Below are 27,993 nucleotides of genomic sequence, written 5' to 3' on the forward strand. Positions count from 1 at the left end.
TCTAGCATTAAAATTTTAAAGCCCTGTGAACATGCCTGCAACTCGCTTGCTGAATGTTTGCTTGCAGCTCCAGGTACATCAGAGCATTTTGGGCTTAAAACAATTCTATCTCCAGTAAATTCTGTAGCAGCTTCAAACAGAACAAGAAAGAATGAGTTCTTACACCTGCATACACTGCCGCAATTTCCTAGGGAATCCCTATGCTTTGGTGCAACTCCACTATGCTTTGGTGCTTTTGGAAGAGCCTTTCTTCCAGTTAGAGACATATTTCCATCTCTGTAGAGAATTTTCTTCAAGGAGTCACCTGGAGAAGGTGCCAGGGAAAAGGACACCTGGTAACATACCCATTAGAACCAGCACTCAATGAGAAATACCTTACTCTACCCAGTTATCCTCCAAAACACCATTAATTGAAGCCAGCCCAAAACAAAATATAAAGAGGACTATTTATCCACATTAATGAAATTAATCAAAAGACATTTGTGAATAAATAAAAAGGAGGATTTAATCTATTTACACTATGGTTAAATCAGAAAGACCCATTCCTTATAAAGCTGCACCCCACCCCCCCACCCCGACAAAACAGCATGACTTCATTTTGTGGACTTCATGCTTCATGCTGCAGGTTGTGCCCATTAGTGAGCACCCAATGGGCAGCATCTAGCAGACAGATATCTGGGGTAATATGCTACTGCTCATAGCCAGCTTCCCCGGCAATGCCCCCAGAGGTCCAGACGGTTCATTTCCAAGCTAATTTTCAGAGCCTTGTAAGAGATGTTCACAGAAATCAAGTACCACCCCAGTTCTTTGGGAACACCAACATCCCTTTCAGATGGTACAGGCAGACAAGCTGGTGAACCAAGCCAGCAGTTCCCACCACCAGAAGCCAATGCCTTATTCTCCACTTCCTGTGATTCCACACCACCACTGTGTGTTTGAGCACATGATGAACTGACTCAACCTGCTAATCCAGCAAAGAATGAACCTAAAGAAAAATAATGAGTTGTTTCCTTCCAGGATATCACTAAGATGGCTTGCCACATAGTCAGGCATGCACTGGAACCAGTGCCAGAGAAGGGGTGCCAGTCCCAAGCTGTGAGGCTGGGACTGCCAATTCACACCATCCAAGGTGTCATACCATGTGTATTGGGTTTGAAATTCAGCCCAAGAAAAGAATAATGCTCTCCTACCTACTTGTGAAACAACCCAGTGCATGAGTCACCCACAGGAAGCACTTTTAATGCCAACTACACATATCACCTGGCACCCCAGCAGAAAGGCATGTAACTCAGGATGGCTTCCAGCTAAGGTGAGACAACAGCAAATAGCCAATTTGGGGTGCCACTCATCTTCCTCTCCCTCAGTATACCATAGTGCTAACATAGCCTCATCAAGACAGTATTGGCTTTGAGTACTTTTATTTCACCTGTTTTGTCCTGTGCTGAGTCCTGCAATCTGCTGCAGAGATTTCTATTGACAATACCGGCTGTGCTGTGATGAGAGCTCACACAACAGCTTTGGGTTGTGCATCCCAGCTACTTGCATTGCAGCAGATGAATTATGCCAAACAAAAAATATTCTTTGGGAAATAACATAACATTATATTATAATATAATACCCACACCACAAACAAACACCACCACCACCACAACTGATATTTGAGAAGATACTTCTTCGAAAACGATTCAGTGTACCTCCTAAGGCTCAGCATGTAAAACCTCCCCTGCGATTTTTTTTTTTTCCGTATTTTTTTAAGATTAGGAGGGACACTAGTCTTAAAGGTCTGGCTGGCCTGACCTCCTGTAGACCATACACAAACACCATATTTGCTCAGGAAAATAGAAAATGGCAATACACCAAAACCCACAGAAAAATGGTCCATCATTTTTCAGGAGTAACAAAATAACTTGGGCTGGTGTCAAGCCATCTCTGAAATCTATTGCTTTTTTTGTAAGGTATATCAAGAGAATAACAAGCTACATGGCTACATGCAACTCTTCAACAGACAGACAAAGCAGTAGCCTGATTGCAGGACTATCTCATCCAGCAACACAGTGACTGATATTCATTAGCAGGAGCTGAATGTAACAGTTGCGAAGTTGAAACTCACAAACTCCAAAGTCATTGTTGCATTAAAGAGCACCAGAAGTTACAGTGTTTTGAAGAGCTCTGATTACAATGCCAAAGAGCTCTGCCTGGATCCAGCGATGGCTGCTCAAGTTGTTGCCTAGAAATTATTTCCTTTCCCAAAACAAAGTACTAATGGGTAAGAGAAAGCTTCCCTTCCTCACCTTACACTCCTGGCCTGCAAGTCTCTGACAAAGAACCAGGGAGCTACAAGGAGTTCTTTGGAAATGGGGACAATCACCGTCATCTACCCTCACAACCTCATAGGTGGGCACAGTCTCAAGGAGATTGCAGCATGCCATGTCTGTTCTGCTGCATTTCAAGCAGGTAGCAGAGCTTAACTGCACATTAGCATCTGCACAAGCTGTCCACAGCCAGTTCCCACGTCCAGTGCTCAGCTAGTTGGTCATCTGGTGGGCTTTACCATTCCCTACCTTCTCCTCTCTGGCATGGGCCCCACTACTGTGTTACCTGAACCCACAAACTTAACACTACATTACCTGCTGCAAGGTTTGGAAGTACCCATATCCAGTTAAAGTGTGAGACTTTTAGGTTGCCCTGCACGGAGTCGGGAGTTGGACTCAATGATCCTCATGGATCCCTTCCAACTCAGGAGATTCAATAGTTCGATGATATTTGAATGCTTCTTCTGTCTTAACACACTCCCCTAACACCTAGAACTTGTAAATCAACAACCCTGCAAAGGGCACCTGAGCAGCCATAGGATTTGCTTCATACCATGGTAAGCCAAACTTTAAAGCGACTTCCAGAAGGGCTGCAGACAGCTTTTTTTTATCTCCATATGCCCAGGGAGAAGCAAATGAGAGAAAAGGTGGGACTGTGCTCGAAAAAAAGCTTTATTTTTATTTTCTAATAAATAAAATTTGTAACTACCCAGACCCCTGCTTTGTCTAAAAGCAGAGCAACCAATTGGAGATCAATATCTCTAGTAGATACTTCACAGATAGCTTGCATGCCCCTTCCCATCTCTTCAAGAAAAGAGGAGGGAGGGCAGGATTTCAGGTGCACTGGAAGAGGTTTCTCAGCAGGAAGGAGTAAAGGCAAGAGGTGTCCATGCCCAGCAGCACCACTGCCTGGAAAGCTGGCATTTCTCCCCTCATCCACTGAGTGACAAACTTCCTTAGAAAAAGTCAGCTATCATGGATGAAGAAACCAAAAACAACAGTATCCTTCCAGCAGCCAGGTTTCAAAGTAGATTTTCATCAAACCCTCGTCTTGCTTTCCAGCAGAGCTGCTGCTAGCTCAAGAGGGTCCCACCAGGCAATGTTCTTCTATGAAGGGGCAACTTCTCTGTGTCCTTGCCATATTACTCCATTCTCCTTTGGACTGGTGAGAAAACTAACTCAAAAGAGAGAAAAGAACTCCTACCAGCTTATCCCCTGCTAGGGATGTCAGCTGCTGGGAGTTAGTGCTGGATTTGCACTCAAATTCGTACTAACCAGTCACTCCAAACACCACTTTCAGGCAGACTTTCCCATCTGCACTCCCTGGGCACAACAGTGTATTTCACACACTGCAGTCATGCCACCTTATGCTTGCTGTAATTCTCATGTGTTAGTAAACTACTCACACTACAGGTGATTTAGCAAAGCAGCAAGAGACTGGAAGTCTGCCAACAGCCATTAAGAAACAGCTTTAAATGCATCCCAAAGGACAGGGGGGGAAAAACTCAACCACATACATAGCTCAGCTTATTCAGATCTGCAAAAAAGTAGGTGCCTGAAGAACAACCTAACACTCCACATGTTTTTTACACTCCAGAGCTGTGGCCTCAAGAGCTGTCTGCAGTCAGGAACAGGATTTTACATCCAGTTTTGTAACTGGACGTAGCCCAGTCATTCACAGCATAGAGACAGACCTGATTCTAAAATATATGCTTTAGGAGCCTCTCACTCATTTCACTTAGAAGCTGCAGCTACCAAGAAACACACAGTTTGTCCTGATAGAAAATTCCTGATTTTATTAGCCACCTTCCTTCAGAGGAAAATCTGCATACCCCTTCACAATCAGATCTTTACTCTTAAAGAAAGGAAAGCTGCTAGTTTGGTATTCAGAAGACGACATTCCCCAAAAACATACCCTCAGCAGACAAAGTAAAAAGAAACTAAAGCCTGCCTTAAGAATCACAAAGCTTTATAGAAAACCTCCTACTATAAATGCAACAGAAACCACATGCCAAATTCTGTGAGGGTGAGAAAGAAAGATGGGCAAGAAAGAAGTACCCCAGTGGGTCCTGCGCAACTCTAAACATTTTTGTTCTCAGGTATGTCCACATGGGAGAGTAAGATTTTTTCCCTAGTCTCTAATGTACTGAGGCCTTTCAATCGAGAAGAAAAAAAAAATTCAGATTTAGGGGGTACTTGTTGTGGACCTGCATACATACTGTAAGAAAGCTTATGAGGTTCACTCCTCAAAGCACAGCAGGTGTAAGTCAGAGGGGAGGAAGCATTCAGCTTAGGTGAGTTTGCTCTAAGTTTGTCCTCCATTGGGGCAATTTAATGTCAGTGAAAGAGTATGGTGAAACTCTGCACAAGCAACAATCCTTGTGTTTCAGGCTGTAAATTTTAAGTCAGCATGTCAAAACCAAGATCTCAAGACTGGAAATGGCTGCATGTTTGCAGCTTTAAATGCAACATAGTACAACACTGAAAAGGTCTTTTGAGTCAGTCATACACAACCTCTTACAAATTCCCAAGCCTGAAAATCTCTCTCCTACCCTGTTTCGCTGGCCTGGTCATTTTACTACCGGGTCACTAGCAGCTGCCGCCCCACCATCTGTCATTAGCAGACCTACTCGACAGTTTGTTCAGGAGCTGCTTCTCCTCCCAAACATCACAGGCTGTCTATGCACAAGAACATGGTCACTGGGCATGAAACAGACTCCTTCCCGCAACACACCTTTTATCTAATCCTAAACATTAAGGCTTAATCCTTCAAAATACTTGTATCATAGCCAAAATATGAGAAACCTCAAGGTAGTACAAAAGCTGAAAATATAAAGGGAAGAAAAACAGCAAGTGCGAAGCATGGCTGGCTCTCATCCAGCCTCACCTGTCCTTTATATGACCTGTATGTTGTAGGAAACAAGAGAAAAGCTTGATAATTGTGGTAACCAGAGAGATCCTAAGCAAACACCACAGCCTTGTGTGTTCCTACTGTGCTTTAGTGATATAGTTACAAAATGGCTTCGAACTCAATAGGACAGAAGAACATAAACTCTGTCCCATTTTTGCCCCCTCTCCCTAGACCTGCACACCAGAGATGTGGCCAGTACCAGCGAGCGACTTGTTTGCTTGAAATGAATTTATTGGTTTTCTAAAAAGCTGAGCACCTCTGTCCCAGGAGAAGGAGGATGATGTGCAACAGGCAGAACACAGTGCAGGTGTCACATCCAGGACAAGCACGCTGCTGAAGCCAAGTATTCTGCACAGACATGTGCTTCAAAGGTAGCATTTCAAATACTCTCCATCACCACCTCTCATCACCAGCTGTCATTCAGAAGCAGCAGCTGTGACTTGCCACCCCATGAGCATTCTACAGGTACAGAAGCTAGCACACAGAGCTGGCACTCCACAAAAAGTCCACAGGTACAGGGAGAAGCAGGAAGGACTAACAGCCTTGTCACCACAGCTCAAATTCAAAGGTCTTTTGCAGTGCATGCATTTCCAAAGTGTGCTTGACAAGGGTGGCAACTTGTCACTGAGGTCCATTTTTTGTCTGTCAGGTGTGGGGTGGGTGTGTTTGCATGTGCGCGCATGTTTCAGTTACATGCACAAAGAGCAACAGATGCTCTACAGAACATACACCACATTTTTGTGGGAAGCAAATATTTGCTACTGCAAAAAAGGGAGGAAGTTGTTCAAAAGTCTCCTTTCAGACAGTCTGAGATTCTCTCTCTAAACACCAGAAAGAAGCAAGTTATTTCCCTTCGTTTTCCATAGTCCACTGTCTTGCTCTCTGCCCTATTGCTTAGACAGAGAAACCATATCAGATATCAATTTACCTGTACTGTTGACAACTCAGGGATCCTTTGAGACGGCTGTCAGCAGTAAATGTTTGTTCTGGGTAACAGGAATTGATTTCTGGAACCTCACATGTTTTACTTATTCCATCAAATATAACTAGTGCTGGCAAAGCAATGCATGACTCTACGCTTTCACCTCTTTCAGGGTGCTGCACTGTCAGGTATAACAAGGAAGGTGCTCTGTAGAACTGTCTCCATCTGGAGAGCTGAGACTGTAACCACCCTAGAAGAGATCTACACTGAACAATTCTAACCTCAATTGAAAGTTTGTTTGGCTTGAAATCACATCTATTCTGAAGGCAGAGACCATCGAGCTTCTCTCACAAAAAGCTACCCTGGATTTTAAACCTTGATCTACTTAGTTTTGCCTTCTTCCCGAAGAGAGTTCTGAAGTCCTACAGATGTCAGAGCCAGCTCCCCTTGAAAAGTCATTTATTCTCAGAGTATTAGAAAAAAAATAGATTGTAATTAAGCAGAGTTATTAATCTTTTGTCACCTGGGACCTGAAGTCCATTCATATTCTTGTCAACAGGAGTGTTTGCCACTACAATAAGGACTGGGCACAACACAGGTGTCTCATCATTTTTCAGAAGAGAAAAAAAGATCTTCTGGAGGCCAATAACTAACTGCTCTGCCTTCTGGTCACAGCAGCTGACCACTTCTGCTATCCCATCACTAACCATTTTACCGTTCCCCCGGCATAGGCACAAGCCACCACAGTCTACGGCTCACTTTCGTACATATCTCACAGCTCTGCTAGCTACCCAGAGGAGAAATAACCATGGCCACAGTGGTAGAAGTGCTCTTTGGAACATGCCTTTTGAGATACCTCTTCTCAAGATGAAGGAACTATCAGGATCTGCTAAAAGCTCAAAATTTTCCCCCAAAGACATTTAGATCTATGAAGAAAGTGCCAAGGTCACTGAAAAAGAGAGTCTGGAGAACCCAGTGGCAGACAGGCAGTTAGCCCTTACCTGGACAGATAGGCAGGACTCAAATTTTGGGGCCAACTGTCTCACGCTCCTTGGACAAAATCCAAGTGGTCAGTGTGAAGCCTCATCATAGTTTCTTCAGGTAATGGTCAAGACACGGAGAGGTGTGGTGATTTCCTTCACAGACACCAGATCCCTGCCTGAAAGGGTATGAAATCAAGACTTCTCTCTCCTAATTGGGATCCAAGAGTATCAGAATTAAAGGATGGCAGTAACTGGATTGGTTACTGTAGTCACAAACAATAATAAGGTTAAGAGATTTCAATTCCCTCCTGTTTTCCGGGCTCTGAGTAGGCAGAAGTTATAAGGCAGGGAAGTGGGTGTTAAACCTTTCCTCTTCCAGTTGCTTAAGAGGGCTGTTCAGGGTTGTTAATTTTGCCTCCTACTTATAACTGACACTTCTCATCTCATTGGTTTAAAGGCACATTTACCAATGTATGCAGGGAGCAAGGGCACCTTGGTGCACAAACAGTGAATGAAACAGGCTCCTTGAAACCATTCTCCCATCACTCTGCATCCTTTCACATTAAATACCCACACAGATGCATCACTGGAAAGATCACCACTCAAATTTTGCTTAAACTACTGCTGCTAGTCATGAAACAGCTTCGCTTGAAAATGCACCATTCTCTACTACCCCCTTTCCACATTTATATCGGCTCTTTCCAGGCTGTCTTCTCATATTCTTTTCCCCTCTGGACTCTCAGTACCACCCCACTGGAAGAAGACAGCAAACCTTGAGGATGGTTGAGAGTTACCTCTGCAAAGCACCCAAGCACATCAGCCTGCAAACAGGGGGTTGGAAGAGAGACAAGTTCTCCATTACAGGGGATCTAATAGGACCTCCAGCCTCCCTCTAACCACTGATTTCCATGAAACATGGTTCTTTGAGGCAGCTGCCCTTAACAAGCCAGGACAAAATTGGGCAAATAGATGAGAAGCTGAGAGAGTCAGACAGACACCATGTATTTTCATAGTAGTTTCCTGTGTGAAGCTACAACACATTTGCTGTGTTATTCACAATACCCAAACATCTGGGGGGCTGGGGGAAGGGAAAATTAATTGAGGACAAACCATAACAAACAACTGCTGCCCCACCATGTGCACAGGAGAGTTGCAGTGACATAACCACATCCCCCAGGCTCTCCTACAGCAAGATTTCACTGCTCTTACAGAAGGCAGCAATTTAAATTTAAGATCTGGTTCCAGGCAGAGAGGGAAGATTTAATCCATCTCTGCCACTTTTTAACTGTTGAGTGAATCGCTTCACCTCTGCTTCCCCTTCACCCATGTTTATCCAAAGCACTGAGTAAAACCTGCACAGAATAAGTAGCTTTTCATTATAGCACATCATGCAGCATCTACCACAACAGAACACAAGACTCTGCCATAGCCTTCTGGCACCACCTGTCACACAAGCTGATTTCCAGATAATAAGCACATTGTCACGAAGCATCTCCTGAGGAGGCATTAGGATCTGCTCAGACAGTCCATCCCATAATGCACAGCATGCTACTCAGTCACACAGCCATTAGCCTCCTTCATGCTCCACTGCAAGCTATGCAGACATTAATTGCTCCGACCAGGAGCAACATCTTTCCTCAGCACAAAGAGCCCTTAAAACCTCAGCAGAAAGTACAAAAAAATCCCAATTGACTTCCACATACTGCTCCCCAAAACTTCCTCCAGACTCCACCAGTTCCCATAGCCTTCTGAGCCTTTTCAGGGGATTCCCAGCCAGCAGCATCCAGATTAGGCAGCAAGGAAAACTCTGCCGGTGACCTGGCTCTCAAATCGTTTCTCTCCAGTTGCCCCTTTCTGAGCACCCTCAGGCTTCCTAGTCCAGCTTTCCAGTCTCTGGAAGCCAGGGAAGAATCCCCAGCCGTTTCCTCAAGCTTCAGCTTTATCTTTCCACATCAGGGAAATACCCCAGACTGTATGGGCAGTCTTGTAAGGCTCTATTTTTCCCAAGAATTACAAATTTCTTCCTTTATGAGTACTGGACTGTGTTACAGGACATTGGCTTTGGGAGCAACCCTTCCACACCTCAAGATCACTTCTGCTTTGCAATACAACTCCACAGTCACTCTAGCACAAGCAAGTAAACAGCGACACCGTAGCACAGAAACAAGCAGCTGGGAACAAAGTGGGGAGAACAGGAACACGGGTCACAGCTATGGCTTCAGGCAGGGAAAGGGTTATTTGAACTAGAAGAAGAGCAAGCAACTTCAGATCATGGATCTGAATCTAAGCCTCACTTTAGTGTCCAAACCACAAGATCATCTTTCTGCTCTGTTTTCAAACAAGTTACTTGTTTAACAAAAAGCATGTGACCAAATTCATTGCTGCTGCATAACAGTCCCCCCAGAAATGTTAGAAAGAGCTTACTAAACAATCCACAGGTCAGTGGTAAGGCTACAGGCTGCAACAACACTTTTAAAAATTATATTTTACAGGCAACGAAAAGGGTACATTACTTGAGAAACAACACATCTTTAACTGGTCAGTGCTTTACTTAAGATCACTGTGTTTTAACTTCCAGCTGTTCACTGGGGGTCTGCGCAAAAGCAACCTCAGGCCACACAGAAAAAATAAAAGTGAAAGTCTGCAGCAGCACTTCGATCTTCTGTCATACTATCCATGCTGAAATTAGGCATTAGTATGGCTAATGTCACAGAACTTTTTTCACAAACGTAACAGATTTTGAACTTCTCTGTCTACATAAGAAGTAGAATTGCTGCACCAGCTGCCCCCAAATCCAAGGCTGCTTTAAAAAAAGATGTTGCAGTGCCAACTTAGCTGAGAGCAGCAGTCAATGGTATGGCAAGGTGCAAATGCACCACACCTCCACGGAGCCACAGCACTAGCAGTCTGCCACGATAACTGTTGCTGAACACCTCACTCACTGTGCCTCCAGGCTAAAATAAAATGTGTTAATGAATTAACCACCACAAAGCAGGGAGTGATTACAAAAACACTGCTTGCAGCCGTGTCTACAGGAGGGAAAGAACAAGTGCTTAAGATGCAGTGACAAGCACCTTTCAAACAAGTTTGAAAGTGCTAATGGGGATGCTGGACAGGCTACATCCTAACACTCATCACCTGGCAGAACTTGCTGGGACATACCTAAAAGTCCACTGGAGATGTGCCAATGCAGCCAAGCTGTGAAAAGCAGTGAAATGATGTCAAGGTTAGTCCACTGATCCACATCAACTTCCTCCAGTTCTCTGCTGCAGGCATTTGTTCAAGTGCCAATACACACCTGTCTGGCAAGCCCTGCTACAGTGACTTAAAACACAGAGCATCCCCTCTCCTGGTAGAGATCTCCACACGTGCTGACAAAAAGGGAACATGTGCAACACAGCAGCTTCTGTAATGCATAGTGTAACAACTTCCCTACTAATGACGAATGCAGAGTTAAGGCTGCATTACAGCTTGCTACTTCTGAAGTAGTAAACAGACCACACAACCCATCTGTTTCCTTTGCTGTTACCTTGAGCTGGCAAGTACCTTAGACCTGACTATCTGCAGACTCAGGAACATGGTACCATAGTAAGATACATCTGGGAAGAGAGCACAGGGGAGGTATCGAAGTGATACATTATCAGTGATACAGGCTTATAGAAGAGACAGTGTCAAACCAGCATTGGCATTCATTTGTAAGGCTTCTTCATAACTGTAAGAAAAAAAAATAAGACTCTTTACTCAAAAGACTCTTTACTCACCAAAACTGGTAAATTTGTGCATAGAATTTTCATCCACTTGCAACAGAAGCTGTTAGTAACCAGAGACTGTACAATGCAGTTCTCTGCTCAGATCCTTGTGTGTGGAGCAGGTCCCTGACATAAGGGTGACTTGTTCACACTTCCACAAATCAGTATTGCAACAGATAAAAGTTATCCCCAAACAAGTATGAACATTTCATCAATACATGGGTAAGAAGAACAAACTGTAAATGCAGAGTAATGGGAATGTTGTCCTTTTGTCTGACTGGAGATTAAGGAACATAATAGGCAGAGAAAAAGCTTGAAGTCAAGGGACCTGACAAACATCAAGGTAAAAAATGAGTAAATTATTCATATATACAGTATGCTGTGAAATCCAAATGGACATCCTGAGTCAACTTTTAACAAAGGAGCACACAACAATGGAAGGAATACCTGGAGCAAGCAGCCTCAAGCATAAGGTATGAAAGGACTGAAAGAAATGTCACCTTACAGGACTGTATTTCAGAAACATACATACAAGAAAATTCAAAAAGTCTAACAAAAGAAAAAAGCTGATATTTGTTAAGTAAAAAAACTTAAAAGCCACTTAAAAGAAAGAAAAATAACATCAAGAATGTAGTCCAGTTGAAAAACATAAGCCATATAAGAACAAGATGTGGCCATTGCAGCTTCATAAGGAAGAGTCTTTAAATTCTGGAAAAAGAGGAAAAAAAAAGTAAACTACTTAGAAATGAAAAAAAATAAGATTCAGAACTAAAGATTATTATAGGTGTGCAAGGCAAATCAGAAGCAAGGAAAAAACATGAAAACAGTGCCAAAATTATCAGCAGGAATGTGCAGGGCTTGCTTTTGAGGGAATGAAGCAATAAGAAAGTGGATGTATTGATAAGGTAGAAAATAAACAGACTAGTAGAAGATAGCTGAAAGAACACAGGTGAAAATGCAGGACAAATAAAAGGGAGCTCTTCTAAAATATATATAAACAATGTAAATCTAAAAAAAAAATCTAAATAATACAGATTCAGAGACACTACTTGAACTGTTACTGAAAATCAGACAGCAGAAGAATCAATGAGAAGCTTTGAATGACATGATCTTCTCCCCTGGTAGAGAAAAGGTATTAAAGAACAGCAAAAGAGTACCAGAACCCTTTACAAGGGAGTTACTCTTATTCTAACCCTGCTACCATTGTAACAGCACAACAGCTAATTGTTCCTTTTTTTCAGTTTTGGAAAATGGAACCAGAGACATGAGTTCCAAACTGCCTATATTGATAAGAATTTAGTTATATGCACAGAAAAACAGTTAAAAATATACAGCTGGGCATGGAACCTGGACATTTTTTGTCCAGGAGATGATCCTACATGCACTGGCTTTGGATCTCATGCTACTTAAGTTATGCTCACCCAGAAGAATAAGAAGCATGATAAGAAGGATTTACAGTGGAAGTGTAAAAATCAGCATGAGTAGGAAAATAAGGAGAACCTAGAAAAACTAGAATAGCAGCCAAAATACAACAGGAGTTTCTATTTACTAAACAAAATCCCTCACTGGGTTTGACTGCATGAGACAGGAGAAACAGAAAGAGCAGGAGAGATGGCAGTGGGCAGTAAATGATAAAGGAGATAGCATTGCAACAGGCCTGAAGAAAAAGCCAGTTTGATTTTGAGCTGTGTGCTCAGAGACTGAATCACAGCAGGGAGTGGTCTCTGTAACCACGGCTGCAATGCATTAAGGTACCTGCACTACTGCATCTCTCCTTCGAGTCCACTGCAACGAATATATTGAGCATCTAAACAAAGACTCATTTATCTAAGAGACTTTTAAGTACAAGAGCAGTATCACTTATGCTGTCTGCTTCCCCGGAGGCAGAGACGATTTCCTGCTGCCACATCCCACACAGAGGAGTAAGACACTCGGTTCTTCATTTCCCAAAACAATATCCACCAGCTTTGATGTAGTTAAAAAATAAAAATAAAAAACCAAAACAAAACAGAAGCACAGCTTCCCCACCAGCTGGGATGCTGAAAGGTTGGACCAGATAAGAACACAAGGTATTCAGAAAACAGGCTTGGACAGACGCAAATCTGACATGCTATAAAATGCAGTATGTTTCTCACTTCTGGCTCTTTTTTGGAAATAACTTCTTCTGAAGTTGACTGGAGACATGCGTCAAATCTAGAATCATTGCACATTACAAACAATTACACAAAAGCATCAGCAGAAAATTCATCAAATACTGGATCTGCTACAGGAACCCCACAAGATACTGGCACTCAGCAATTTATTCTTTTGACAGGATAAAGGTCAGATGATCTCCGTCCCAGAGGAGGGTGCACTACACACATACTACATAGTTGTTAGTAATCAATCACAAGTAACTGAATGTGCCAGAGGAAGCAGAATGAGCACTCATAGTGTACTAGCACAATAAGAACAATGCAATATTTTTTATAAGCCATCAGACAAGCTAACACAGCCTAGCTAATGAATGACACACTGGAGAGCAAGGCAAGGAGGCAGTGTGGCAGGTACTTCAAACAAAACTAAACCTTCAGAAAAATCACTATTAATATTCTGAAAGGAGCACACACACACACACACACACATCCCCTCAATCATACTGGCAGGGGACACTTGTCCCAAGGTCCACTAATGAGCACAAAGAAGGAATAACAGACACCAACTCAATTATCATATGCTCGGAGGGGAAACACTGCCAGAGGAAACATGCTCCTCTGCGACAGACAAGTCACAGAGAGTGACAGATAGTAGACAACACATCAGACACATTACCTTGCAGGCTTGTAGCCAAGCCCACAATATTAAGAATAATAAGCAATCCAATGGCTGTTTAGGACATTTTGTTTTCTATATAGGACTAAAAGGAAATCATAATTCAAACACAGCAAATATCACCAGTTATAAGAGACTGTTTCCTTACAAGAAACTGCGGCCTCTCTCAAGCACTCCCTGGCTGGAGCTACCCTGGTTTGTCATGGCGTCACAGTATCTTTTGAGGGAACAAATCTGGAATCATTTAACATTCCCAGAGGTGCAACTCTGCAGCTTACCCAAACAGAGCAGATTTTGCTGAGGTTGGAAGTTTACCATGAAAATGCTTGATCTACCCAGGAAACCACTCAAGAACATCTCAGGCAGATAGATATATATTATTCCAGCTGAAATAAGTGTTTCTTAAAGGAACACCCAGTTCAGAGACTCTTTGTGCTGAAATCAGCTTCAGAAAAGGAAACTTTCAGGGGTTTTAGAAAAAGACAGGCAATACTCCTTGCTGAGAGGAAACAGACCACTGAGTCCACCGATGTCAGAGCTGCACACTTCATGAGGCTGTGAGATGCTGCCCACCCAGCTGAATGCAGCCATGCCAGAAGAGCACATTCCTCCATACCGTATGACCCGTACTACTCACTGCAAGGCTTCCAGGACCTCAGGCAAAGGAAAGCAAGCAACCAGCTGCACAAACGATGTCTTAGCTACTCTCCATCAGGTGTCAGATTAATAGATACTGTCTTCCCAAAGAGGACGACAGGGTTGCAGAGACAACATTTGCCTCATGGCACTTCAAAGGATCATATTTCCAGTAGTACTTGCAATAACTGCTCTCCATCCAAGAAGACATTCATTAGGCTATAACCCTCCTAAACACACATTTGCAAGTTTAAACGATAGAGAATTCAGGGCATCTTCTGAAACATAATGTCCTGAAGGTGCACATATACCGTCCCACAAAATGAGCCCAAACCACACGCATTTCCCTAAGTCAATGCTTTTCTGACTATCATAAGCAGGAGACGCTGTGTTTGAGCACACTGTGTGGGTGGCAGCAAGACTTGGAATGTTTCTGAGCTCATGCATCCTACTGAGATACGAGCTACTCTGGACGAAATGCAGTATATTTGAATCCTTGCAGTGTCATTCACAGCATAATTTCTAGAGGCAGAACATGCGTTTGCAACCTGAGCTCAACAATACTGACACATTATCCAAAATATAACTCGTATCTCTCACTTCTAACTAGAAATGTGATGACTTACCACTGCAACAACATGCACATAGCACCAAACACAACAGCTATGTCATGGAAAAAGAGTGAACACAATCACACAATCTTATCTTGTTTCCTAATTAAGAACATGCATTTATGTGCAGTCAGATATTAAAGGGAAAGAAAAGGAAGAGCAGTCCTATTAACAGATTAAAAAATACCACTACTTGGCAAGAACGAGACCCGAAGTATGTTTGCACAAAGTCCTTTCATACATTTTTTTCCCAAATGTATTGCCTGATCAGCACACAAAACAATTAAAATACAGTAAGACATCACCTTGAAGGGACAGACATTTTGCTTTGGCAAAGCTCTAGTACATTTCTCGCAGTTTCCATACAGTGAAAACCTGCTACGACTCTTAAGTGTACTTATTTGCATGGTACCACAATAAGGATGTTTTCTCCTACCTCAGAACACCACTATGAAGACTTTTACTAAGATAACTATGAGTAGAAGCTAAGACTGATTGATCGACTATTTTAGCAAAAACATGCCTCACATCCTGCAGCATGAATCAACCAGGATTGCTTTCCTTCTAAGGCATCATGATGGGAAGCCAATAATCCCTATACCAGTGGGTAGCCTAGCTGAAGATGCAAAGAGCATTTTGCTTGGTTTCCAGGTGCCTACTTCCTTCAGCCTCTCTGCGTAATAACCCACGGCCCAGAAAATTCAGCTCTGCCTCCCCTGAGAGCCACTTCAGCCAAAGGCAGCTGAGTCTAAGCTATGCTTACTCAGTTCATAGGAAGGGCATTAAAAGTTCCCAGATCTCTCTCAACCTGGCCCTGAAAAAAGAAAGACCCCAGCAGGAGGGATGATACCTCTATTCTGAGAGCAAGGTAACTTCCAAAACTAAACATGGACTTAGTTTAGTGGTGCATTCCTGATTCAGCAGGAAAGACTTCACTTATGGGCAACAGTTCATGTTAGAAAGCCAAGATCCTCCTATAAGACATCAGAATTCTTACAGTCATACCACTTAACTGTTCAGTACATTGGGGCTTATACTTCACAGTGCCTATTTTTACTGGCCCAGACTGCCTCTCTGAAATCCTGCAGGCCTGGACACAACCTCTCCTGTTGAGTATTAGCAGCCAAACACAAAGCAACCCCACAAAGGTTGGTCTAGCCCAGTCCCGCTCCTGCAGCAGCCAGAGCTGCGTTTTCAGAAAATTAATCACCTAAGAAGGAACACAGGGACAACAAAGAATTTCAATACAGAGTCTAGAAAAAGAATGCATGAAAGCATTAAAATCAGTGCAAAGTTCTCCTTTCCCTAGATATGCATAGGGCTGAAAGAACTGAGACTACACATGCATAAGAGACAAAGAGACCCAAGGGAAAAGGATTACTGCACTTGAGTTGATATTATTTTGCCATCACACCACCCCCAGAGAACAATAAGACCAGAGACCACCTGTGCCAGACACTGGAACAGTACAGTAGAGTTTCTACCTTGAAGAACATAATGTCAGGACTAAAACATTATATAAGCAGATCAGTAGAGGAAGAATATGGGCAAGCAATAAGGAAGCACAGTGCACAGGTATACCATTAACCCAGCTCAGGTTTGGGGCTTCATCTCTCTTTAGTTTTAGTGAACAGAAATACCTGCCTGGTAGGGGCCCACTTGTGACCTGCTCACTCAGGAAACCTTGGGCTAGCTGAAGACTAGAAAACACAGACACGCCAGTCCCACACTGGTCACTGTGGCCTGACAGGACTTCTCCAAACACTTGCTGACTCTGCACACATGGCAGCACACCCTGTTAGAGCCATGGCCTCTGAAGGAAGAATCAGCTTCCATCAGCCTCTTCCCATCCTAACAAATGGTGTATCTGAAGACATTCCAGAGATGAAATTTCAGATTAATTCTACCGAAGTTTCCTCCAAGCTGGTGTGTCAGATGGCTGCCCCCACAGCTACCAACACACAAAGCAGCTCACGTATTAGAACAGGCACCTACACAATGCTAATGGAAAACTGTCCTTGTGAAAAGCCATAGGATTCACTGGGCCAAAGAGCAGTTCTTCAAACAATTTTGTCAAATGCAGCCAAATGAAGCACACAATTGGGAAAAACCAGCACAGATTAACCAAGGGCAAATTGTGCTTGACAAATCTGATCACCTTCTGTCACAAAGTAATCTGCTCAGTTGATGTGGGGAGAGCAGTTGACTTTGCCTACCTGGATTGCTCCAAGGCTTTTCATACAGTTTCCCACAGCCTCCTCCTAAGGAAACTGATGTGTTACAGTCTAGACAAGTGCTCTGTGTAGTGCGTGGGCAACCAGCAGACAGACCATAACCAGACAGTGGTGGTAAAAGGCTCCTTTTCAAACTGGCAATCTGTCACAAGTGGGGTCCCCCAGGGATCCATATTGGGCCCAACAATGTTTTTAATATATTCATAAATGATCAGGATGATGGGATCAAGTGTACCTTGATGAAGTTTGCTGATGACACCAAACTGAGTGGGGAAGTGGGCACTTTGGAAGGGAGAACCACCCTGCAGGAAGACCTGTATAGGCTGGAAGAGTAGGCTAACAAGAACCTTATGAAGTTCAACAAGGCCAAGTGTAAGGTCTTGCACTTGGGAAAACATAATCCAGGAGTGCAGCACAGGCTGGGATCTACTCAGCTGGGGAGCAGCTCTGTGGAAAGAGACCTGTGGGTCCTGGTGGACAACAAGCTCAATTTGAGTGAACAGTGTGCTGCTGCTGTGGCACAGAAAGCCAATAGGATGCTGGGCTGCATGAACAAGGGCATCGCCAGCAGAGACAAAGAAGCCATTATCCTGCTCTACTCAGTGCTTGTCAGGCCACACCTGGAATATTGTGTTCAGTTTTGGTTCCCACTATACAAAAGAGATGTGGACAGGCTGGGGAGGGTCCAGAGAAGGGCCACAGGAGATCCAAGGACTGGGAAGCTGCCATATGAGGAAAGGCTGAGAGAACTGGGCTTGTTCAGCCTTAAGAAAATAAGGCCTAGGGGAGACCTCATCACCATGTTCCAGTATTTAAAGGGTGGCTACAAAGAAAGATGGAGACTCCCTTTTACCAGCAGTCAAATGGAAAAGATGAGGTGTAATGGGTACAAGTTACTCTTTGGGAGATTCCAATTGGACACAAGAGGGGAAATTTTTCAGAATGAGAACAATCAGCCATTGGAATAATCTCACCAGGCAAGTGGTGGATTCTGCCACACTGGACACTTTTAAGATTCATCTGGACAGGGTGCTAGGTCATCTTGTCTAGACTGTGCTTTTGCCAAGAAAGGTTGGACTAGATGATCCTTGAGGTCCCTTCCAACCTCATAGTCTACGATTCTACGAACTTTCAAACTGATGATACACCATTTCTGCTCACCCACTGGCATCCTGCCACCCATGTAACCCACTTCTAAACTCAGTCTCATTCTGCCTTTGATTTGGCCAAAGCAGTTCCTCCTCTCTGTAGCTCTTGCAGTACTTCCATTTGTGAAGACTATGTCCACAGACATGCTTCACCATCACTAAGTCTATGCTCCATATCTGCAGCTTCTATTCTTTCTGCAGGAAGTCAACCTGGTAATTCTGTCTTGCTCTCCAAATTCCAGCTTGGGAGTAACCTACCCACAAATAAACAATACCTGAAGTCACTTTAAAGCTATGGAATGATCACTCCTTCCTGCTCCAAACAACTGCCTCAGCATGTGTCATCAAAAGGTGCACTGGCTTTTGACAGACACATGTTGCAAACTCCTCATTTGCTGCCTGCCCAGCTCAGGACCTCCTGGGGCACTGCAATCACACTCCTAGCTCGGAGTGTTTCAGAACATTTCTAGTCTGACCCATCTTGCCACTCAGTCACCAAGTTTCTCCCTACAAAAACAACTTTCTGACGTCCTTTCACAAAGGATGGTGTTCTCCTGCTCTACAGGAACAATTATTTTTCACCTCTTGAATTTTACTCCTCTAGTTTTTGTGCAGCATTGAATACATCATTTGCAGACAGCATACCATAGCCCAGAGATACATGAATCCAGAGTGACTTCTTCAATCTGCCCATTAACTCTCATGAGAAGACCTCCTGATCAATGCCTGATGAGTGGGCCAAAAGACACCCAGCTCATTATTACATCCAGCACCTCCTGGCTCCAAGACAGGTCTTTGCATTCTTCCCATGATCTACCTTGGACATGGCCTTAACCATAGTCAGCAGCAACATTTACACTATTCAGATTGTCTTCCGGCTCTGCTAGAAACACAGCTGGCTGCACAGTGAATCCTTTTTGCTGCTACCTATGTTCTGGAGTGCAGGCGACACAGGTACCCCCACAAGCCCATGGATGCCAGGTGGCCACTATCTGGCTTTAGGGGACTGGCTGTAAGGCTATTGTTCACTTCAGGAGCAAAGAGGCAGATTTCAGAAGCAGCATGGCCACGATGACATACCCCACTCTGAGATCTTCCGTGGCCATCCCAGCAGACACTAGCCAGAGGCTGCAACATGGAGTCAACGCAGCCGTGGTCCGGTGCTGGCACACCCAGCCCCGCCGGTCCCCGGTGCTTGCCGCTGCTCCCGCTGGACGTACACCGGGCGGCACGGTTGGGAACGGCAGCCGAGGCAGCAAGGAGCGCGGCCCCAGGCCCGGCTCGGCGGGCAGAGATGCTGCAGGGGCCGCCGATCGCGGAGGCGCAGGGCGGGGCGGCCGGGGACCGCCTCCTCCCCGCCCGTGCCGTCCCTGGCCCCGATCGGCCCCGGGCTCACCAGGGCCCCCGCAGCGGAGCGGGGCGGCCGCCGGCGAGGCCGCGGGCGGCGCGGCTCACCTGGGCACACAGCTCGGCGCCGAACGGTCAATCTCCCACGTCGCGAAGAGGTTCATGGGCACCGGGACCGGTCCGGGGCCGGCCACCGCCATCGCCGGCCCGCCGGCCACTGCCGGGGGCCCCGCAGCGGGACCCGAGCCCAACGCGCCGGCCGCCGCCGCCGCCGCCATCCCGCCGCCGCTGCTACTGGCGAAGAGGTGCGGCCCCAGCCCTCGTCTCAGCGCCGGCCTCCGCCTCGGCGCGCGCCCGCTCGCTCGCGCGGCTGGGCGGGCCTGAGCGCCCCGCGACCGCCAACCCGAGCGTTGAAGGGCGCGGCGGAGGAGTCCTGTGACCAATCAGAGTGCAGCTAGGGCGCGGCCTGCGGCGGAAGACAAGCCAATGGGAGCGGAGAAAGGGCGAGGATGGCGACTTGGCCAACCAGCCAATCGGAACGGAGAGAGGGGGTGACCGAAGCGGCCAGTAGCCAATCGAAGAGAGAAAAGGACGCGGCCGCCTGGGTGGGGCCAGCCAATGGGAACAGCGCCGCTGCTTCGGCTGGGGGCGGGGGACGTAGTGGCGATCCCTTTAAAGCGCATCAGCCTCAGCCGGCGCGAGCTCGATGAGAGGCGTGGTCGGGGGCGCGCCCGCCCGCCCGCTCGCTCGCTCGCTCGCTCGCCCGCCCGCCCGCCCGCTCGCTCGCCCGCCCGCTCGCTCGCTCGCCCGCCCGCTCGCTCGCTCGCCCGCTCGCTCGCCCGCTCGCTCGCCCGCCCGCCCGCTCGCTCGCTCGCTCCGGGGTTGCGGCCTACTCGCAGGGTTGCCATGGCAGCGGGGAGCCGAGCGGTGGGGCTGCGCCGCTGCACTCCCGGGGCGCCGTCGTGGGCGAGCGAGGGTAAGGGCCGCGCTGCCCTGAGGCGTCCGAGGGGAGCCTCTGAGGACCGGTTCAGAGCCCGGCCGTGGAGGCGCTGCGCCTGGGGCCGGTGCGGCGGGTGATGGGCTGTCGCGGAGAGATCTGCCAGCGCCCCCGGGGCGATGATGGGCTTTCGGCTGCTCTGGGGATGGGGGTGCCTGGGCCTCGCGGAGACGGAGTTGAATAGGGTGACTGGGAGCAGAAGCAGGTGAGCAGCACGGCGAGTCAGCAGGTGGACATGAGGAGCGGACAACCGTCAGAGTGCGGGAGCGGGACTGCAACAGGGAAAATACTGGCTGGATCGTTGGGCTGAGGCCGATTGTATGAGGTTCAACAAGGCCAAGTGCTGGGTCCTGCACTTGGGTCACAACAACCCCAGGCAGCGCTACAGGCTCAGGGAAGAATGGCTACAAAGCTGCCTGGAAGGAAAGGATCTGGGGGTGTTGATTGACAGCCAGCTGAACATGAGCCAGCAGTGTGCCCAGGTGGCCAAAAAGGCCAACAGCGTCCTGGCTTGTATCAGGAACAGTGTGGCCAACAGGACTAGAGAAGTGGTTGTGCCACTGTACTCGGTGCTGGTGAGGCCGTGCCTTGAATCCTGTGTTCAGTTTTGGGCCTCTCATCATAAGAAAGATATTGAGGTATTGGACAGAATTCAGAGAAGGGCAATGAAGCTGGTGAGGGGCTTGGAGCACAAGTCTGATGAGGAACAGTTGAGGGAACTGGGGCTGTTTAGCCTGGAGAAAAGGAGGCTGAGGGGAAACCTTATTGCTGTCTACAACTACCTGAAAGGAGGTTGTAGCATGGAGGGTGTTGGTCTCTTCTCCCAAGTAGCAAGTGATAGGACAAGAGGAAATGGCCTCAAGTTGCACCAGGGGAGGTTCAGATTGGATATTAGGAAAAAATTATTCCTGGAAAGGGTTGTCAGGCATTGGAACAGGCTGCTCAGGGAAGTGGTGGAGTCACCATCCCTGGAGGTGTTTAAAAGGCACTTAGTTGAGGTTCTTAGGGACATGGTTTAGTGCTAGAGTTAGTTTATGGTTGGACTCAATGATCCTGAGGGTCTCTTCCAACTGAAATGATTCTATAAAGACCCAGGAGTTTGGTGGGTTGAAACTAAAAGCAAGATGAGTCTTGCAAAAGAAAGTTGGGAGCTAAAACTGACTATTTTCTCAATACCCCTGGGAGCAAGGACTCACTAGAGCATCTGCAGGGGCAGAGCTTGGCGCGAGCCTGTGGCACAGTAGCTGAAGAAATGCATTGCTGTGGTGCTGTTCTAGCAGAAAGGATCCCTTGCTGGACCTCATCTTTAGCAGGGCCTTAGCAGAGGATCTGACTGAAATGGCACTGCCTCTGGAAAAATGGAAAAGGAACAGTACCAAATCACCAGAGCAGGGTGATGCTTGATGCGGGGTACTGAAAGGAGGCAGAGATAAACAAAGAGCTGCAGTGCTCCTTGCTCAAAACTACCTGAAAGAAATGGCCAAGTCAATAGCGGCCAAACCACAAAACAGAGAGAAGTCCCCAGCTTCAGCAGGAACCGCACCAGGACCTGAGCTGTTCAATATACTCAGCAGTGACAGTTTTCCATCGATGCAGTGCTATTCCAGGCAGACTGAAAATTGTAGCTTATGTCACTGGAGGGATTAGGATGTAAGAAGCAGCACAAACTTGCAAAGCTGCTGTAGATCTTGAGCAAAGCACTGGTGTTTCCAGAATGTTATTAATAAATATTTCAGTGTCACTTTGCTGAGTACTGATGTCTAATTTATAGCCTGTCCCTCGGACCTCTTTTTACTGATGTTTGTCAGTTCTACGTTTCATCTACTGTTGAGCTTCAGGTCTCTGAGTAACACACAGGTATGCACATCAGCTTGCAGTTTGAATAGATGAATAACATGAACCATCACATCAAACTTTCTGACCTTGCTCTCTGCCCCCCCTTTTCTAACCCATTTTTATATCTGTTGAATAGCACAGATCCCAGCACAGAGTTGCCCAGACCTCCTGTCTTGCTTGCAAAAGAGCTCGTTTGCTGCTTTGATGCATTTTTCCTTCCTTTAAGCAAATCATTAATGCATTATGTACCTTTCCTTTCATCCTTGAAAGCCTTGGTTCTCAAAGAGCATTTGCTAAGGGATCTTAGCAGAGGCTTTTGTGGACGTCCAACTGGATCAAGGATGAGCTGCATTTTCATAGCATTTTGCAGACAAGTGTGGAAACCTTGGTTTGCAGCAGGAGGGAGTTATGTGATGGTCTTGCTGACCTGGCCTTATCTCAACTTTTCTACCCATCATGGTTTGCTCTCAGCTGGGTATCACCATTGCCTTTCCCCAAAAGCAGCTGACTGCTCCAGAGGACCCGGCTAGATCTGGAGGCTTGATTTGTCACTAGGTGCCCCCCCTGTTTGCTTTCATCCATTTTTCTTTCAAGTGTTTGTCATCATTCCAAACTATGTGTGGTATGTTAATAGGTTTGAGTGCTCCAGGCTTCCAGGGATGTCCTCTCACTTCCAGGAGGCCAGAGGCACTTCTCTGCTCAGCCCAAGGCAGCCTGGTGAAGTGACAGTTCCCGATCACAGCCTTCCAGGTAGCCCCCAAGGGCTGGCAGTCCTGCAGCTCTGCTGGGCCACCTCTCTGGGCCTTATCATAGAACCATGGAATGTCCTGAGTTGGAAAGGCATGCACATTGAATCAAACTCCTGTCCTTGCATGTGACAACTCCACAGTTCACAGCATGTGTCTGAGGGCATTGTCCAGTCTCTTCTTGAACACTGTTAGGCTTGGGGCTGTGACACCTCCCTGGGGAGCCTGTTCCAGTGCTCCACCACCCTCTCGGTGAAGAACCTTTTCCTAATGCCCAACCTAAACCTCCCCTGACACATCTTCCTGTCATCCCTCGAGTTCTGTCATTGATCACCAGAGAGAAGAGATTGGCACCTGCCCCTCCTCCTCCCCTTGTGAGGAAGCTGTAGACTGTGATGAGGTCTCCTCCAGGCTGAACAAACCAAGTGACTTTGGCCACTTCTCATATGGCTTCACCTCTAAACCCTTCACCAACTTTGTGGCCCTCCTCTGGGCACTCTCCAGTAGCTTTATATCACCCAGAGGATGCCCATCACTTCCAGCCACCTCTGCTCAGCAACCGTGCCATGCTTTATGATCTGTGATGCTTTTGCAGAGCTGTTGAAACTCTCAGCATGGTCCCCAGGTCACAAATGGCCTTCCCCATCACAGCCACCACTTGCAGTTTCCTGCTGATGATCTTCTTCTTTTTCCTGCATTTCCCCTGGAGGGATGTTGAGTGGAACTGAGGGTGGATTTCTCTGGTTCTCTCCCTGCAGCCTGTTCCCTTTGAGCACCCCTGTCCTTAGTGCAGCTCATGTCTTTGTTTTGGCCTTCTGGCTTTTGTACAGATGAATCTAGACATTTGTTCTCAGGCTATTTCAACGTGCCTTGTTTATTTGGGGGCTGCTCTTCATTTTTTCCTACTTTCGTGTTATATTGACTTTGTGCCTACAGGATGAGCTACCCAAAACTGTGCTTTTCCACACACGGTGGCTTTTCCCTGTCTTTGGGGTAAAAAATTTCCTGTGTTTTTCATTGTAAGTACCAAAGCCTGGTTGTCTTTCAGCTTAAACAGAGCCTGGTAGAGTCGTTGTCCTATTCAGCTCCTTCCCCACCTCCTTTTAAGCTGAGACCTTTATGTGTGCCAGGCACCAGCTGAGATTTACTTTGCTGTGGATATGATCTTGAAGCACATCAGGGAAAGCAGCTAAGGAACTCTTGCTCTTTAGTGTCAAGGCAAATAGCTTGAAATGCCACCAGAAACACCCTTTTTTTTCTATGTGTCACTGCTATCCAAATAGACCATTTTCTCCAGCTTCTCTCTAGCACTTTAACACTGTTTAGAGACCTTGTAGAAGCAGGCACCTTTGTCCTTGGCAGACAAGGCACCCCCCAGTGTGCCCCCATGTGCTGGTCAAGCCCTTGCAGGGCACTTGATTCCTTTGGTCCAGCACTTTTCTCAGCCACACTGTTCCTGCAAAAGCCATGTGCCACCTCAGCCTTTGCACCCTGGACAAGGTTGAGGTGCAGCAAGACATGGCAGCTGCTCAGGAGTAGGGCATTGCTCTTCATTACAGATGTCCCCCTCAAACTGCCCTGGTTTTAGCTGTAAGAGCACCCCTTGTGGTGCAAAATCATGTTTTCTCCCTTGTGACCACAACCTGTGGGCTCCTGCTGCCAGCAGCCTCACGCCGGGATGGGGCAGCAGGCCTGGTGCAGGGGCATTTGGCTGTGCCCTGGGCAATACGGGGCTGAGAGGAGCTCACCCCAACGGTGCTGGGGGTGCTCTGACTACAACTGGGGCTGGAGGATACATGGGGATTGTAAGGAACGTTTAACGAAGAACTGTTGTTTTTACATAACTGAGGACCTGGCAACTGACTCCAGCAGGAGGGAAGGACCGAGAGACATCGGACTATGAATTCTTAATGTAAAACACGGTCTCTTCCTGGAATATATACTGACACCTGTTGTCGTGGTTTGACCATGGGGGGACAATCAAAAACCGCGGCAGATGTATTTTCCTTAACCCTCTTCCCCCTCCCGTTTTCCGCCCTGCCTCTCCTCCCCCTTTTTCACTAAGGACAGGCGATTTTGAGAGGAAGGGAAAAGAAGAACAGAGAGAAGAAAGCTGGAAAATTTGGAAATGTTTTACTAATGCTACTAAATAAACGTAGAGAAAAATAAAGCAGAACAAATATTATAGAACCAGTCTTGCAATTCCCAGCAGCTAGTCCGGCAGGATCCTTCAGCCAACCAGAACTAGATTCAGTCTGTCACGAGGCCTCAGCTTGCAGGGACAGCAGAAAAATGCAGAGACGAAGCAAAGCAGCAGGAGACCCAGCAGAAGAGAGAGTCAGTCCTTCGGGTCCACCTTTTATATCCAGGAAGTCATGAATGGGATGGAATACTCCAATTGGTCAATTCGTGGTCACCTGACTCAGACCACCTCCTCTCATTGCTCCCCCCAATGACCCAGGACATTCCACTCCTTATAACATACCATTCACGGCATATTTAAACCTCATCGACACAATCTAATTAATACAATCTATCAATGTGATCTAATTAATTACAACAACTATATACACATATATATGCAGGTGTAGCTCATCATTCTCTTAGTCCATGGACCATCCTTTGAAAAAGCTCATTTAAGTTCACTTATCACACATCTAGTACATCTCATGACCACTGTTTGTGGGTTAAAGACATCAACTTCGAAGAAGTTGTCAGGCGCCACTCGAAGAAACCAGCTCTAGTTCCATCACCACTGTCTTGATCTGAAAGACACTTATTAGACACTGTTAGTATGGAAATTAACATCATGCAGTTCAGTCTAGACTATTTTCACCCAAAATCAAATCCCCTTGAGGTACACATCAACCTTCTCCATCTTTAAGCATCACCCACCAGGTGCTACCAGGACCTTGGGCAAAAACAATCCCACGAATGGGCTTGCCTTTGCCTGAGGTAGGAGTGACCCAAAACTGCCTTTCCTACCATATTTTTCATGTGTACTACAGGGACTTTACCTCCTTCTACAGTACGTAGAATTTCTGATTGTGCAGGCCCAGCTCGATTGGTTGATCCTCTAGTGTTGACCAACCAAGTGGCTTTTGCTAAATGGGAATCCCAATTTTTAAAGGTTCCACCACCCAGTGCTTTTAGTGTGGCTTTTAACAAACCATTGTACCTTTCAATTTTCCCAGAAGCTGGTGCATGATATGGAATGTGATATACCCACTCAATACCATGTTCTTTGGCCCAGTTGTCTATAAGACTGTTTTTGAAATGAGTACCATTGTCGGATTCAGTTCTTTCTGGCGCAACATGTCGCCAAAGGACTTGCTTTTCAAGGCCCAAGATCGTATTTCGGGCTGTAGCATGGGGTACAGCACATGTTTCCAACCATCTGGTGGTTGCTTCTACCATTATAAGTACATACCGCTTACCCTGACAAGTTTGTGGAAGTGTAATATAATCGATCTGCCAAGCCTCTCCATACTTACACTTTAACCATCACTCCCCATACCATACAGGCTTTAACCTTTTAGCTTGTTTGATTTCAGCGCAATTTTCACATTCATGACTAACCTGTGAAATAGTGTCCATAGTTAAGTCCAACCCTCGATCATGAGCCCATTTATAGGTTGCATCCCTACCTTGATGCCCTGAAGCATCGTGGGCCCACTTTGCTAAGAAGAGTTCACCTTTATGTTGCCAGTCTCAATCCACTTCAGCTACTTGAATCTTAGCAGCTTGATCCGCTTGTTGGTTGTTTCGATGTTCCTCAGTGGCTTGACTTTTAGGCACATCAGCATCTACATGATGAAGTCTCACAGGCAGTCTCTCTAGCCGAGCAGCAATGTCTTGCCACAGTGCGGCGGCCCAAATGGGTTTACCTCTGCATTGCTAGTTGTTTTTCTTCCATTGCTGTAGCCACCCCCACAAGGCATTTGCCACCATCCATGAGTCAGTATAAAGTATTGGCCACTTTTCTCATTCAGCAATGTCCAAGGCCAGCTGGATGGCTTTCACTTCTGCAAACTGACTAGATTCACCCTGTCCTTCAGTGGCTTCTGTGACTCGTCGTATGGGACTCCACACAGCAGCTTTCCACCTTTGATGTTTACCTACAAGATGGCAGGATCCATCTGTGAACAGGGCATACTGCTTTTCAGTCTCTGAAAGGGTATTATACGGTGGTGCTTCTTCAGCACATGTTACTTCCTCCTCTGGGGATATCCCAAAGTCTTTACTTTCTGGCCAGTCCGTAATCACTTCTAAGATCCCTGGGCGATTGGGACTCCCAATTCGAGCTCGTTGCGTGATCAATGAAATCCATTTACTCCACGTAGCATCGGTTGCATGATGCGTGGAGGGAACCTTCCCTTTAAACATCCAGCTCAGCACCGGCAGTCGAGGTGCCAGGAGGAGCTATGCTTCAGTACCAATCACTTCTGAAGCTGCTCGGACTCCCTCATAAGCTGCAAGTATTTCCTTTTCAGTTGGAGTATAATTGGCCTCCGATCCTTTGTATCCTCGACTCCAAAAACCTAAAGGTCGACCTCAGGTTTCTCCTGGTGCCTTCTGCCAGAGGCTCCAGGTAGGACCATTATCTCCGGCCGCAGTGTAGAGCACATTTTTAACATCTAGTCCAGTCCGAACTGGTCCAAGGGCCACCGCATGAGTTATCTCACGCTTAATTTGTTCAAAGGCTTGTCGTTGTTCTGGTCCCCACTCAAATTGGTTCTTTTTACGACTC

The 27,993-nt window shown here is 46.3% G+C and overlaps 1 protein-coding gene across 1 annotated transcript in view; it reads right to left on the reverse strand.

Moving 5' to 3' along the window:
• LOC135986700 (phosphofurin acidic cluster sorting protein 1-like) overlaps positions 1-20,000 on the reverse strand; it is a 92,151-nt gene extending 72,151 nt beyond the window's left edge. Inside the window, exon 1 of the mRNA XM_065631003.1 lies at positions 19,773-20,000. Within this exon, the coding sequence (XP_065487075.1) occupies positions 19,773-19,942 (170 nt within the window). The 5' untranslated portion in view covers positions 19,943-20,000. The remainder of the gene's footprint in view (positions 1-19,772) is intronic.
• Between the last annotated feature and the right edge of the window lie 7,993 nt (positions 20,001-27,993).

Source organism: Caloenas nicobarica, chromosome 3 (genome assembly GCF_036013445.1).
Source record: "Caloenas nicobarica isolate bCalNic1 chromosome 3, bCalNic1.hap1, whole genome shotgun sequence".
NCBI lineage: Eukaryota > Metazoa > Chordata > Aves > Columbiformes > Columbidae > Caloenas > Caloenas nicobarica.